Genomic DNA, 16298 nt, shown 5'->3' on the forward strand with positions numbered 1-16298 from the left:
AAGCATCCACCCAGGAAACAGGAGAGTCGGAAGGATTCTTCCCCCAGCTGGGGAGTAAGTTGGTGTCAGTTATCCCACACCGGACATCGGCACCCAAACCAAGTCGCATAGGCAAAAAGAAATAGGAATATAACCAGCACTGGGAAAACCCACGTACCCAAGGTCTGAAATCACAAGAAAGAGTGACATTTGGATTAGACTTTGTCTTGAGAAACGGAACTAAAACTCCCGAAAAATAACTTATCTCACATCTCATTGACGTTATCATGAAAACCATGTGCTCCTCCTTAGAATGGAGGAAGTGTTGAGTGTTGATTTGTTTAAGCACAGTTTTTCCACAAAATTGTATGTGTTTGTGGGTCATTTTTACAGAGATGTTCGTGAGCCTCATCCTTTTCTCCAGGAGCCTGTCTTCAGTCTCAGAGATTCACATGTTGTCTTTGAGGAACGGTGACCATGCTTGCGGAGTCACCCCTCTTCCCTCGGTCAGGGGTCCGAGGCTGCCTTCCCCCGGGCGGATCACGCCTGTTCATTCTGTGCCATCCTGCATCTTTTGCAAACTTTGCCAGTTCACTCGGCTGCCTGTTTGCTTTATGTTGCATTATTATGTGTGATGCTGGGAGGGAAGACTGACTGACGGGGGATTTTATAGTAATTGGGAGAGATGCTTGAGCGAGACGATTTCAAAGCACCTAAGAGTCTGTGGGAGGATCTTACCAAAACACAGGTTCTGATTCAGCACGAATGAGATGTGACCTGAGGCCCTGGCCTCCAGGTGATGGCACTTCCACCAGCCCTGCTGGACAGCACACCGCGCTGGAGCAGCAAGGTAGAAGGTGCATTTTCATGGTAGGCCCTTCCATTGTCTTCTGTCTGAAAGTTCTCAGACTGCACATACTTAGCTCTGGATGGCCTGCTCAGCCCTGGGCTGCGAGGGCTGAGTGGCAGAAGCTGGGTTCCTCCCTCCTGATTCCTGGGATCAGGTCTTCAATTAAAAAAAAAAATAAAAAAATAAAAAAAAAAAATATATATATATATATATATATATATATATATATATATACATACACACACACACACACACACACACACACACACACACATATATATATATAGTGTCTCTCTCAAACCTGGACTATCACTTCACTTGAGAGGTGTGTCATGAGAAATTAATTTTTTGTAAGTACTGAAGTTTTCAAATAATTTACTTACCGGTAAACCTTTTATATTTACTTAAAATATAAACTAGATCCAGTGGTATTCATATCATAAAGTCACCTCACTCTCACACTTTCATAAGCTTCCTGGGCTACGAGGAATGAGCATAGCACAGCTGTCAGTCTCAGGACACGGCTGTGGGAATGTCTAGGCTGCCTAGGCTGGGGGTTCTTGGGTTACTTGTCTGGTAGCAGCTATATCAGTCTGGCTGTGACCCTCCCTACAACACCCAGGAAAGAGATTTCTGTGTTTTCAAGGTAGGTAATGTCTGCTCGAGGCCTTATGACTCTCATTATTCAGCAAAATATTTCGTTCTCCCCCCAGCCCAGTATCTTCCCATTCCAAGTTGAGATGAATGGGGACAGTTGGGATTATTAGCAACAGGAGTTCCAAGGGTCATTCTCTACTTCCCTCAGGAGAGGCTACAACACAAGTTCATTCCCAAGAAGGCAAGTGCAAACCCTGGGAAAGTAGGGGGAGGCATTCTTGTTCCAGACAGCCGGGCTCATTTGTCACCAGAAGAGCAAACCATGCCCAGGCGGAAACAAGCTGGGGATATGTGTCTCTGTCCTGAGGACTCGTCAGCTGTGTCTCAGCACCAGGACCTCCCCGACCACCTTATCTGAAGACTCCCCCTCACTCGGGGCCTATGAGCAGAAGTTCATAATTCAAAGACATTTGAAACACATTCATGAAACAACACTAATAATATTCCAGACATCTAAGGGTATATATGAAACACGTTAGGGTGGCTCCAGGGCTGTGGAGGATTGGGTGAAAGAGGAGATCAGGATAAGGGGTGGGGGCTGGGGAATGCAATAAAGTAAAAGAGCAGTAAAATGAGGATTGTTGTACGTTAGCTTTTTGTGAAACTCAGGGCCTCTGTGAGAGTGTGTCTGTTGTGTCCTTTTAGTAATTAGAAAAAGGTGCTCCCTCTGGCTGCTGGTGGGTATATGAGTACTTACATTTTCTTAAAATTTGCTGGATAATCTATGTATATAAAAGCCTACATGACTGTTCTACCATTCGACTGGTAGTTATGACACACACTGACCACAAATGGGCAGATGCTCAATGCATAGGGTTCGTGCACTGGCCTGCAGGGGGGCCCTCTGCCTGGCCTGCAGGGCTCGGGCTGAAACAGCAGTCCAACATCCCCCGAGGGGTCCCAGATTGTGAGAGGGCTCAGGCCAGGCCAAGGGGCCCCACCAGGTTACAAATCCGTGCCCTTGGCCTCTATTTTTTCTTTTTTTTTTTTTTTTTTTTTTTTTTTGTAATAAAATGTTGGGAAAGAAATTCATTGTTCAGACACTTACACCTACAATTTAAATATGATGTCAGCAGGTGGTGGCAATGCTTCATCACTCAGATAGGCCTGTGGACCTATGATGTGGAATTTCAAAAAATAGCTGAATTTATGCCAAAGTTTCCAATATTTTCAAATCATCTTTAAAGGAGTGAAGTCTTTAAATACAATTCAGTTCCTTTCTGACCAATGCTAACATCTTTCGAAGCATCACTTGCTCCCTGGGAGCAGACATAGCTTGCTTGGACTCCCCCCGCAGAGCACCTGGGCTACGGGACTCTGCCCTGGCTGTTCTGTGCACCACTGCACCTTCCAGCAACTCACACTGAGCAGAGAGCTAAAGAGTAAAGAGACTTTCTACCAGAGTGGTGTCTCTCAAGGTGCAAAATCCCTTTCATTCTCCCCCTGAGAGGATTTGTGTTTATAGTTGAAGCTTTAGAGCTAACGTAGGACAATCCTCATTTTACCACTCTTTTACTTTATTGCATCCCCCAGCCCACCCTTATCCTCATCTCCTCTTTCACCCAATCCTCCACAGCCACGGAGCCACTTTGACGTGTTTCATATATACCCTTAGATGTCTGGGCTTTCTGGAATATTATTAATGTTGTTTTTATGAATGTGTTTCAAATGTATTTGAATTATGAACTTCTGCTCATAGTCTGAGGCATGGAATTCCTTGGCCTGTGTCTTTTCCTTCTCTTTCTCAAGTGCGGATCCCTTGACCACAACTGTGCAGCTGTGGATGTTCTCACACAGGCCCCCGTGTGATCTGTGGGAGGTTTGCTCTGGGACCCAGACCAGGAGTGGGGCATAGGGTACACATAGTCTTACTGTTAGAATACTGCCGGAGAGCTGGTCAGTTCTAAGTCCTAACAGCCGGGCTCGAGGCTTACTGTTTCTCTACCTACTCAACACCTGACATTACCAGACTCTCTACATTTTGTAATCTGATGGGGGTAAAGTGGTATCTTACTGTTTTAATTTGCCTCTCTCTGACAATAAAGCTGTGCATTTCTTTCATATGTTAGCTGCTGAGATCTCTCCTTCAGTGAATTGTTGGGCCCGGGTGTATATAGTCTCAGGATGAGACGATAACTTTCCACTTGAGGCCACTTTATTCTTTCCCAGGGCTCTTAAAAAATAAAACTAATAGGGCAGAGCCGTAGCAATGCCTTAAGATAGGGACAATTATCTCCCATTTCAGTGCCTTGTTGGCTTCCTTCCTAGTGCTAATTACAGCTTAAAACAATATTATTTACTTGTGGTTTACTTGCTGTTGGCCAGTTTCCCCACTAGAAAATGTGCTCTGTGAGACCCTCTCTGCCTTATCTAATTGTTTTATCCGTGCACCTAGAAAAATGGTTAGCACGTCGTAGCTGCTTGATAAAGGAGTATTGATTCTATCCATTAATTGAATATTAAGCGACATGTGCCAGGTATTTAGTTGGCCCTGGGGAGCCACAAGACACAGTGACTGCCCTCCAAAGGAGCTCCAGCCTCACCCAGGGAAGACAAGAAATCGAAGAATTGCAACAAACTGTGACATGTGCTAGTTCCATTGGGAACTCGTCTCAGCGGGAGGACTCAAGCCCTTCCACAGAAAATTCCACTCAAACAGAGATAAATGAAGCAAGGATCCCACAGCACACATATAAGGCAACAATGAAGCATCATTTTAAACAGTTCTATAAAGCTGTGCTCTCTCCATATAAAGCAGAGGTCAAAATACAAACCCAAGGAAACGAACCCAGGACGCGTCTGTCCTCTTTGCAAGAGGAACATGCAAACCTCTCCTCCGGGGGCCTGGCAGGCAATCCGCTGGGGGCTGAGCGGCCATACCGCCTCAGCAGCCTGCCTTTCCGGCTTGAAGATTCTGTTTTCTTAAGGCCATGTCAGGGCCTGGAGAGCTACACACAAAACAAACTCCTGGACAAAGATCTAAAGCCAAGTTCATCCAAAGCCCAAACAATTGTCAGACATACCCATTGGCGGAGGACAGTTGTTCTCCCTCTGGCGATCATTTTCATAATGCTCAATTACAGGCTGTTTTATTCCCATGATCTGATTATAAAACGCCAGTCCAGGCAACATCAGATGACGCGAGGAGAGATTTTCCAGCCTGTGGCTCTCGCTGGGGAAGAAATCAGCCTATTTCAACTTCTCCCAGCGTTCTTTGCCACCGGACTTAGTCACCCCTCCTCAGGGTCATCGACCGAGGACAAGCGGTAATTCCTGAAGACAGACGATCGATGGCACTGCCCGGCTGCTCCCAGGGTTGTGGGCTCACTTACCCTCAGACCTGCACAGGACCCGGGGCCCAGGAGCTTGTAGCTGTGCCCTGAAGAGTCCCAGGGCCTCCTAGTGAGTAAGGGGGACTGAGAGGCATCCCTCTCTCTCCTGAGCAGGTCTCCTCCCAAAGGGGAAAGGGCCGAACCAGAGCGGAAACCAGTTTTCTGAGTTCAAATGAGCCACTATCCCATTGCACTGGGAAATGTAAACACTAGTGTTTCTTTGCTTAATTCCTACATTTTCATGGGCGTTTCCTAACATGGGGGTTTGGACCTTTGTCTCCTTATTGTCTGAGAGAGACCTCAGATAAAGAAATAAACTGGAAGTTGGTCACTCTCTTCAATCTCATTAGAGAGCAATGCTACGGCCTCTCCATGCCTCATAGAATGAACTGCCCTTGTAAGAATATATTCATCTATGCAGTCAGCGAATATATTGAGTTCCTGCTCTGTGCTGGAGGCGTTGGCAGTGGACATGATGTGGGGCCCAGTCGCGGCGTGTTTGTAGCAAAGGTAAATATGACACTGAGTGGAAGGCAGGTGGGAGGAGGAGGGGGAGGGCAGGTGGTTCAGGCGAAGGGAGAAGCTGTGTGAGTTCCAGAGATGAGACAGACCAGAAGGGGCTCTCTGAAGGGCAGAGAGCTCAGGGTGATGGGAGCACAGAGTGAGAAGGCTGCGATGGTGAAAGAGGAAGCTTAGATGAGGGACCCGCTCTAAGCGAGGGAACAGCTCTCATTTCACAAGGGCCTCCCTGTCGTCTACCCATGCATGTGTCCTTTTCACACTCCCTATGTGTCCTTTCGGAAAACGTGCTCACGCTGTGCATACGTACCCTCACCCCAAAGCCGGCGGTAACCAACGGGTAGAAGGTTCTTGTGCGATTTGAAGCAGTTGCCGCTTCCCACACAAAGTCTCATGAACAATTTTGGTGGCAAGCCAGTTTCACCGTTTTTGCATCACAGCTGGAAAGTTACATTTCTGCTGAGGTAGTGAGTCCCATTTAAAATGGTCAGTGATGCCCTGGCCGGTCTGACTCAGTTGGTTGAGTGTCCTCCTATGAGCCAAGAGGTTGCTGGTGTAATTCCAGGTTCAGGGCACATGCCCAGGTTTTGGGTTTTGGGCTTGATCCCTGGTAAGGAGGCATGTAGGAAGCAGCCAATCAATGATTCTCTCTCATCATTGATGTTTCATCTCTCCCTCTCCATTGCTCTCTCTCTAAAAATCAATTTTAAAAATCTTAAAAAAAGAACATTATCAATAATAAGAAGACAGAGTTGAACAATTAAATTAGCTTCAATTATAAAATAGTTTTTAAACAATAATGTGCATCAGTTGGGGAAGCTTTTTAAAATGTCTCAGCCTTATGCCCATCTCATGAATACAAACAAGCCTCTATGTGGCACCTGGGTGTGTGTATTTAGAAAGAGTCTCTCAGGCATCTGGGTGCACATTGTGGTTAAAATGAACTCACAAGGATCATTTACTTGCATAGAAAAGGTCATTTTCAGAAAATAGGTTAATTTTTGAACATATTTATATAGGGTTGGGGAAAATAAATTTATAGTTTTAATGCAAACAAGTAATTAATAAATTTAGAATAATAAAAGGGCAATATGCTAATTAGACCAGACTTCTTCAGGATGTCATTCCAGATGTCCTTCCTGAGGAAACTGAGGCTGGAGAGAAGCCGTCCTGGGTCCTGGGTCCTGGGTCCCAGGTGCCAAAGGCAAGCCAGTGCTGGCAGCTAGGGGAAGAAGGGCTACTCTTGCACAAAGTTTCATGCATCGGGCCTCTAGAAATTATCCTACCCAATAATAAAGTAATATGCAGATTAACCATCACTCCACTACACCCACCAGCCATGCCCACCAGCCAGAGCGAGTATGCAAATTAACCCAACAAATATGACAGTTAATTTGCATATGTGGAGGGAGGGAGGAGTGAAGACTGAAGACAGCATAGAAGGAAGAGGGAGGGAAAGTGGAAAGTGGAGGCGGCAGTGGCAGGAGGCAGCGGGGGTGGCGGTTGGGGTGGGGGGCGATGCACCAGCAGTGGCACGCACATAAGGCTCCAGAGGTAGCAGCAGCGTGCATGGCTGCAGAGGCAGCGGTGGCAGTGGGTGCAACAGGTTGAGCGAGGACTGGAAAACCCTTATTTGGGAGACAAAGGGCTAGAAAGATATAAAGAGGAAACAATTCCTCCATGTTTTGCTCAGAATTGGAACTCTTTCTCTGAGCCTGCTGGCATAATAAACAGTGTAATTCCATTTCTCTTAGTGTTGCTTGGTTTTTCTCAGTCTTCTGTAATAGTAGCTATAGTTATTTTTAATACTTTTGTTCTTTAACCTTTGTGCTAGAATTAAGTGATTTATATATGACTAGAGGCATGGTGCACAAAATTTGTGCATGGGGCAGTGGGAAACAGGGTTGTCCCTCCGTCTGGGACCCCTCGGGGGGGATGTTGGACTGCCAGTTTAGGCCCAATCCCAGTGGGATATAGCCTAACTGGGCAGTCAGACATCCCACTCACAATCCAGGACTGCTGGCTCCTAACCACGCTCCTGCCTGCCTGCCTGCCTGATTGCCCTAACTGCTTCTGCCTGCCAGCCTCATTACCCCCTAACCACTCCCCTGCCAGCTTGATTGATGTCTAACTGCTCCCCTGCTGGCCTGATCGTCCCTAACTTCTTTCCCCTGCTGTCCTGGTCCCCCCTACTGCTCTCCCCTGCTGGCCTGGTCACGCCTAACTGCCCTCCCCTGCTGGCCTGGTCACCCCCAACTGCCCTCCCTGTAGGCCTGGTACCCCTCAACTTCCCTCCCCTGCAGGCCATCTTGTGGTGACCACTTGTGTCCACATGGGGGCAATCATCTTTGGCTACATGGAGGCAGCCATCTTGTGTATTGGGAGTGATGGTCAATTTGCATATTACTCTTTTATTAGATAGCATCATAGTTCGGTAGTAGGGTGTTCTAAAACTGACTGTACACTTACCTCTCCCAGTCTGTTCTGTAGCAGTGTGCATGTCTTTAAACTGCATGAACTAAGCCTTAAATTCATTTTGCTCAGCATTTTAATCCTTTCTGAGTGTTTTCTTTGCAGCTTTTGTAACCCTTAAAACTTTGTTTTGCATGATGGGAATCTCAAAGACATACACCTTTCAGTTTGATTCCCCCAACCACAAAACAGTCTTTAGTTTGGCCTTTGCTCATTACAATAGTGTACCAGCTACTGTGAGCCCCAAAGAGTTCTGTGGGTAAGGAGGAGAAGTATGGGATCAGGGTGTGAGTTTATGAGAGCTTTCTAGGGTTGTTGTTATGGCTGAGAGATAGATACTCATATTCCTATGACAACTGAAGCGAATTGGGTGGGTAAGGGGAAGGCTTTCTTACTCTGGCTTTGGTTGATTTCCCCTTTCTTGCTCTTTCTGACCTGTCAGTGACTTTCTCTGAACAGAAAGAGTTAAGTATTGCTGTTGTTTTGAATTCTGTTTGGGAGTTAGGCTGAAATATACATGATAGCTCATGGGATGTTAGGGCAGAAATTAACACCTCAAGAATTTCCCTCTCCTTTACAGAGGAAGAAACTGAAGTTCAGAGAGGCTGTGTTTTATCTGGGTCTCACAACTAGTAAGTAGCAGAACTCAGAGAAAAGCCCAGGTCCTCATTCCTCCTCCTTCCCCTGAGCAGTTTCTTAGGATGATTTAGTGATGCACATACACCTCAACATTCTTCTAAAGACTTAAATATAGCACATGACCATTGGAAATAATTCTTAAGAGTCCACCCTTGACAGTGTCCTCCAGCTCCATTCTCTCTCTTGGGTTAGAAGGACGTATTTCCATTGTATTGCAAATTGAACATAAGCACTTTTACTATGCAGCCAGCAGTTTAACAAAACCTGTTTAAGGAGCAAACCTCTACAGATTTATCTTAAATGAATTCAAGGTTGTGCATAACCATTGTCGGCAGTGCCTTCCCATGTCTTTGAATGGGCTATGGACAGTTCTCTGATGGCCTCACATGTATAAATTTATGCACCTTGTATTGTTTTTCTTTTTAGGACCAGATCTTTATGGAAAACGTGGGTGCAGTGAAGCAGCTCTGCAAACTAACCAACAACCTTGAAGAAAGAATAGAGGAATTAGAAATATGGAACCAGAAGCTGGCCAGGCTCAAGCGGCTCAGTAGTTGGAAGTCCTCAGCCAGTGAAGCGAGCTCCACCAGGTATGCCCAGGTTTGCCACAAGAATTTGGAGAAAGGAGTGAGTCTTTCCATAACCAGCAACCCTTTGTTTCTGATCATGAAGTCCCTATTCTTCTTTTAGAACATTTTGGAACACAATTGCCTTAAATGATAATTTTCTTTTTTTTCTGCTGCAGCTTTAAAGATTAGACAAAACATTACCCATCTGTTTAAGAGCAGATGTTACAAGAAGTGTTACATTTTAGTAAAAGGGTCACTTTTCCTTTAACTAGGCGAGGTGGCCATTTCTAAATTTAGAAAACCATGTTTGGTTCTCAGGAAAACAACTTTTATAATTTTTATTACTTAAGGAGGTAAAAGCACAATTCCTGGGATATAATTTTGAGGGGGGGAGGAGGAGAAAAGAGAAATATAATGTAATGTTTAATGCATTCATTTATGCTTACTAAGGTTCTTTTCCACAAAAGGAATTCTCAATTGCTTTGACTTTTCCTTCTTTACATTACCACTGCATTACAAAAAAAGTCATACTGCTGTGTTAGGGACAGCCTGGGTCTTTGTCTTATAACTGCTGGAGAGGCATTTGAATGGTAATTAATTTTCTCTTTCCTTTTAAAGCAAATTTAGCAGAATCATTAGTACTCCTCCAAGAAGGACCATTCCCAAAAAAACCAACAAGGTAAATAAACTTACATTTATAATTAACAGAAATAATATTTTCTATGAAAAAAAAATCTTTACAGAAATTTATCAAGATTTTTTCCCCCTTCATTTCTTTGTTAATGAAGTCCCTAGTATGCATCCTTAATGCATTTAGGTATTTAAATACTAACTGTTTAATAGATATTATTTGTGGATTTTTTTTCCAGAGAGGTTTGGAGAAATGAGTACAGAATATGTTCAGTTCAGAAATAGTATTCTGCCAGATTTTATTTCTAGTGTCCCCACCAGGTGGAATTCACTGGCCTCCACATGCATATGGTCCTGGGCTGTAAGATCTCAGTGTGGCTGCCTTCACTCCGCACAGTGCCTTACCTTTGACTTCAGAAGATCCCAAAGGATGTCAGTTAATCCTCAAGCCTCTCTTCTCCCTTTGATATTTAGTACTATATATGCAAATAGAGAGTAGGTATTCACTTGCTTGCAGAGGTTAAAATGTGATGGCTTTATTAATGAACAGAGATCTTTCATCTAGTAGGATAGCATTTACAGTAAAAAGTGAAAGCTAATCATTTATTAATTTAAAGGACACCCTCTCTGTAAAAAGGAGTGACAGGAAGGGAGAAGCTGCAATACTCCCTTTCTAGCTGCAGTTCATAGATAGCTGTGAGTCTCAGCTGGCCCCCTCCAACCCACCAGAGTTCCAAAGCTTGTCCTTCCCTGGGGAAGAGATTCATGACCTTATCCTGGTAAGGGACGACCTGATGTGAGGGCCATTGCACTAGTTTTCTCTCTACTCCTCATGTTATGCTATGTTGAACTATGCTAAAAAGGACTATAAAAGTTTAATATTCTAACTAAAAACTATTACAATGTTATGTAGCTGACAAACTTCTTGATGTACAGGTAAATGTAAATACATGGATAAATACATATGTGAAAGGGTTCTTGGGCAAATTACTTAATTGCATTAGGAAATAGAGATACATAGTATGATATCTTATAAAAAATGCTGATAGGATTAAATGAGCTAAAGTCCTTAGCACAATGTCCAGCATGTAGCAGGTACTCAATCAACACAAAACATTAAAAATATTGTGTAAGGAAGATGCCCTATGTACTAACTAGTTTGCAATGTGAAGGGCAGGATGGTATCTACATCCATAGTGACTCTAATAGGTGCAATTTGCTCATGTGCAACCTCTATAGCTTGCATCTTACACCCAAAGAGTCTTTATTTTGCAGTTATCTCAGAAAATTAACTAGGATTTATGGTCCATGAAAGCAGGCCCATGTCTGTCTTCATGATATGCCCCAGGCTCTGGCACATAATATTGGCAAATGAATGCATAAATAGAGAGCTCAGTCTGAAAATATTCCTTGAAGTCTCACAATCTAAATTAAGAACATTAAGTGTCTTGCATGTGTGGGTGAGTTGGGGCTTGGGATGTGAACACAGAGTCAGGAAATGATAGAGGGACTGAAGAGCACCATTCCACTTGGAGACCTCGTGAAGTCAATGTTCTAGGCCTGTGGAAAGCCTAGATAAAGGCGAGATAAGACTTATTTAGCTAAAGAATTTCAAGGTAGCTAGGGCAGATCAGAAGTAAAGGCAAAGAACTGAATCTGATAAACATTGCAGGAGCTCAGAGTCCTGCAGAAGTATTATGGGAGCCGGGTCTTCAAGGAAGAGTGAGTGTTGACCAGACTAACAGGAGCTGTTAGGGTTTTCAGATGGAATGTTATGAGCAAAGGTCTGGGAGCTGGCACTGGCTTCATTGAAGGATTAAGTGGGAGTTGGTTAGGAAGGAGAGTAGAAGATAAGGCTGAAAACACAAGGTAGGCTCAGTTTATGGATCACCAGGTTAAGGAGTTCATTTGGTAAGCCATGCGGACCTTTTCCATAATAACAATGAATATCTTCTTTTACGTACAGAGAAAGAGAGGCAGCATAGCATTGTGATTAAGAGCACAGATTCTAAAGCCAAATGTTTTTGGTTCATAGCCTGGCTTTGTGACTTGCCAGTTGTATGATCTTGGGTGAGGAACCTAGCCTTCCTCAGCCTTTCTATCCTCCTCTTTAAAATGGGGATAACAGTTCCTGTCTCAGAAGATGAATTACTATGAAGATTAAAAATAGGATGTGCAAAGCATTCAGAGGAGTTTATGACACTTAATAAGGGCTATAGATGTGCTCACCATTATTAGGACTCAAGGAATTCAAACAAAGACCAATTTTAAGCCATTTCTTAACTACCACCATCATTCAATTTTCTTCTGATTAAAAGCATAATTCTACCCTGTACTCTCAAAGAGGGGGGAAGCATAATGCTCCCTATTGCATTAGCAAGAATACTCATATTTAAGAAGCACCTTACTTAATGGCACAGCAAACCTCTCTCTATTTGGCCAGGTTTCCCAGCAATTGCACAGCTGTCCAGCCTGCAGCCCTTGGCTCATTCCCCATATGCAAGTTCCACACCAATATGTGTTAGTCCTAAAGTTTTGTCTCATTCACTTCCTAGAGACTATAATGAATTCATTTTTATGTCTCCTGTCATGTTGTACATATTGGTCCCTTATGAATATTTGTGGAATGGATAAATAAGACACAGGCCCAGGACTGTCCTTAAAAAATAGGTGGTGGAATCAGATACTGATGTGTAAGATTTGAGAAGGCACAAAAATCTTTTCCATGATTCGTCATGATGCCTAAAATCCTTCCCCTGGGATTTATCCTATCATGTCTTAAAAGCCTTTTGATTTTGAAAATTATCCTATTAAGAGAAGTGGACATTTGGCTTCTGACAGTATCTTGTGTTGTAGGCCCTCTTCTCTCATCAAACTTCAAGAATAAGCACTGAATGGATGGCACAGATGATCATCTGTAGGACATCAGGGGAAAGCGAGTTCCCTGGAGCCTGGAGTGTGAAGGGGAAGGAGGGTATTGGAAGGCTTTTGAGAGAGCTTTGTTTTCAGGGAGGCTGAGGAGGAGGGAGATGTAGGAGGAAGGGAGCGCACTTACCATCCCAAGGGAGCAGCAAAGATGCCCCACCGGGAGTGAGTCTTCCTGCGTTCTTTCCGAAGTTGGCGTTACCGTTTTGTCATTGCTCATTACTGAATCTTTTTATAGGTTTATTTTTCAGGAAAAAAACAGTGGTGTCCCAACTGGATTTTCCAGACCTTGGTGATAACGCTCATTGCTGTGATGACATTTTGGTAAGAAAAACGTCAATGTTGTGCTCTGGGAGCCCCCGTTCTTCCCATCTTCCTTTTCTCACATGTGAATAGAGGCCTGGTCTTTTATTTTCTTTGAAGACAAGGAGCCTTTTAAACGGGGCTTTGACCTTTGATTCAGCTTAGAGGTGAGGGAGCCATTTATAGACTCATACTTGGAAGAAAAGCAGCACAGGATTTCTGCACTTTAATGTACAATGAAGGGTGGCTTGTTTTTTGTTTTGTTTTTTCAGTCCACTGATGTTTTGTAACAGGTTACTGTGCCTTTCGTGTGTGTGTGTGTGTGTGCGTGTGTGTGTGTGTGTGTGTCTTTTTTAGTCTTGCAAAGAACTTCCTCAAATTCTTTGGCCCAAACTCACAACTCTCAAATCCTTTGGCCTGTGTGGGAGAAGACAGTGAGTAAGTAATCAGGCACAACCCACTCTCCCCTGGACAGTCATCTTCATTAGGATTCTTCTAGATTCTTTAGAGGAGACTTCACCCCCAAGGGGCGGTGAGATTTACCCCATGATGTACGATATGATGAATTCATAGCCAAATGTACTAGTAGCTAAAGCAAGCAAGTACAGTAAGGACCGATGTCTTTGTTGTGCAATCTCTGGGTCCCTGTTGTCTTCCGTCCCTCCTCTGCAGGGACGTGGAGTCCCCTCTCAGGATGCAGGAATTTTCTGACCTCTGGCCTCCCGGCTCACACTGCTGCTCTGATGCCCCTCAGACATTGAGCCCTGGTCATCTTGCCTCTGTCCTCCAGGGCTTCTTGTTCTTAGTCTAACTATTCACATGGTGAAAGGGGCATTTATCTGCCCCTTGAAAAATGCTTTGTTCGTGTGGGAAAGGACCTGCTGCTGGCTTCATCTCTGGGGAAACAGTCATCTCAGAGGAAACATAAGGGATGGAGCCAGGGCACTTGCACTCCTTTTGTCTAAAGCAGCTTCCTGCTGTAGAAGACAGTGGGGTCCCCATCTGCTTGCCTCCCCTTTTCATTTTATCTTCCCCCTAATCCTGCCCGTCATGGGAGCATCCTCATTATATTTGACATGGAATTGCCATTAGAAGCCATTCCCCCTTTCTCACTCTCCTAAGTGTGCTTGTCTTCTGCTGAGATTCCCAGCTCAGAAGAGAGAGCCTCTCACCACTACAGACACACTCAGCATTCTCCAGATTTACATATTGCCATGAAAACCTAAGGAAAAGCTGTAGGAGCTCTAAATCTGACACAAAGAGGCTGCTTTGGAAACATGCTTATGCATTCCGATATTGTTGACCGCCAAGATGATAAAGCGGTGGAATTAGGCTTGTTATCCTATTTCTGGCCTGTGATCTAATTGAGAAGGGTCAAAACCAGAGTTTGCCCCCAAAGAAAGGAGCAGATAGCCATGTTACTCTAAGATTCTGGAAGCTCTCTGGACCGTGCTTTGAAGCACACATCAAAGAAATCAGAAAGAATAGTGAGGATTGTCATAGACAGATAGGAGAGGAGGGCTGTGAGAGGACAGAATAAGGGAGACTGGACCACAGCAGGCAGTCGCCAGAGGGACACCAGCAAGGCCTGAGGCCTCAGTGGGCTCAGCAGCACTTTCCCAGGCAGGGCTGTGCCGGCGGGGCTGCACCAGCTGCCGCTGAGGACGCACTGGGAGTTCTTTCCTCAGGAGTGGGATGCAGACATGTGGCACATACTCTGTGTATATTTAATGATGGAAACCCACCACCTTTGATGGGGAACACAACAATGAGTTGAGTCTGCAGAATCAGGTGCCAAGTTGAACTGGCAGGAAATCAAGTTTGGTCACCCTGTGTGGGGCCAGCCCAGGGGGATTGTAAGGTCACCAAGCAGACTTTCGCAGGAGAGTTCTAGACTCCCCCGAAGAGGAGAATGCTCGGTGCGTGAGCATTGTTGGGAATGGTAGCTTCCCCAAGCTCAGAACCTTTAAGGAAAGCTCCCATTTGGATGCATCAGTTCTGATCACCAGGGAGAAGAGACATACTCATTCTTTTGAAGCCATAAAGTGTGGAAATGGGTGCTTTATTGAATCTTTCCTTCCTCTGTCCAATTTGGTGTATTGTGCTCTGAAGAGCCAGGCAGCTGGAAGGTGTCAGCGCTGGCCAAAGGGTTTGGCATCTACAACTGACTAAACCTTTGTCTCCTTTAAGCCCCCTCTGCCCTTCTCCCCTCCCCGCTCCATGCCCCCCGCCACTACCACCACCACACACCACAGTGTGGATGCCTTCTGCTAGTGGATGTGATCTTTGCTCTGGTTTTTTCCTGCAAGGAGCAGAGGGCTGCCTCCAGCCCTTCACACGCTTCCTCTTGTAACCTTCCACCAGTGACAGATGCTTCTGAGAGAGCTTGCCAGGGCCAGGGGGCTGAATTGTGGAAAAACCCCTCAGCATGAACTATCTTAGGTACCTCTGAGCCTCAGGACGACCTGGGCTTTTTTTACCAGAGCAGAGAAGCAGAACTGCTGGCTTCCATGCACACTGTCAACCAGGCGGGCCCTCCCCCGCCCCTCCCATCTGCGTGGCCTGTGTGAGAACATCTCTGGCCAGCTGGTTGGGTGAGATATATCTGGAATCAAACCTGCCACATAATACTTTCTTTATTATTTTTTAAACAGTGCCTTGACGATAGTCTCCCTTTACATACTTAGTTTAAAAGATCAAGACCGACGTGCCCCAAATCTTTCTGCAAGGTGAGAATCCAGTCTTGTTTTCCTTTGGGGAGAAGGGTCCCTGAGGGCCTCTTCCATAAAGCATTTCATTATCCTTTTCCAGCAATATCACAAGCTCTCAGGAGCCGGCCCTGCCACCCACAGCCTCTTCCTCCTCGGGTAAGAGCTTCACATTCCTCACCCTTAAACCCAGCCTGAGTTTCCTAGGAATTGTCAACAGAAGAAGTAGGCTCTCAGGTTAACCTTGTCTCTTCTCTCCTCTCTGCCCATGCCGTGCAGCACCTAAAACATCTCTGGCGACCACACAATCCTCGTTCCAAATACCAGAAATCACTTTCTGTGAGATCCTGCCGTGTCAGGAGATTTATTGCTGCCCCATCTGGGGAACAAGAAGCATCCTCTCCAGTCCTGTGCAAAGACTGTCCAAGAAAATGAAACCTCATCAGAGGTCACGGGCAGGTAAAGGATGTTCAAAGAGAAACAGCTAGAGCTTTGAACCTTGTCAATATTTACATGAATAATATCTTAATAGTTCAAAATAATGGCTCTACTCTTCTATTTGGGGTGATGAGATCTTTAAAAACACGAAGAAATGAACTTGCAGTCACTTAAAGTCATGCACTGTCTAACAGCGTTCTATTCAACAAGTGACCACATATGCAATGGTGGTCCCATCCTATATAATAAAGAACTAATATGCAAATTGTCATCACAT

At 44.8% G+C, this 16298-nt stretch overlaps 1 protein-coding gene across 1 annotated transcript in view; it reads left to right on the plus strand.

The window, feature by feature from the left end:
• MYRFL (myelin regulatory factor like) overlaps positions 1-16298 on the plus strand; it is a 105180-nt gene that overhangs the window by 71409 nt on the left and 17473 nt on the right. Inside the window, exons 14-19 of the mRNA XM_036456681.2 lie at positions 8875-9038; positions 9636-9696; positions 12811-12896; positions 15530-15604; positions 15687-15742; positions 15863-16042. Of these exons, the coding sequence (XP_036312574.1) occupies positions 8875-9038; positions 9636-9696; positions 12811-12896; positions 15530-15604; positions 15687-15742; positions 15863-16042 (622 nt within the window). The remainder of the gene's footprint in view (positions 1-8874; positions 9039-9635; positions 9697-12810; positions 12897-15529; positions 15605-15686; positions 15743-15862; positions 16043-16298) is intronic.

The sequence above is a fragment of the Pipistrellus kuhlii genome, unplaced genomic scaffold, assembly GCF_014108245.1.
Source record: "Pipistrellus kuhlii isolate mPipKuh1 unplaced genomic scaffold, mPipKuh1.p scaffold_m20_p_3, whole genome shotgun sequence".
Taxonomy (NCBI): Eukaryota; Metazoa; Chordata; class Mammalia; order Chiroptera; family Vespertilionidae; genus Pipistrellus; species Pipistrellus kuhlii.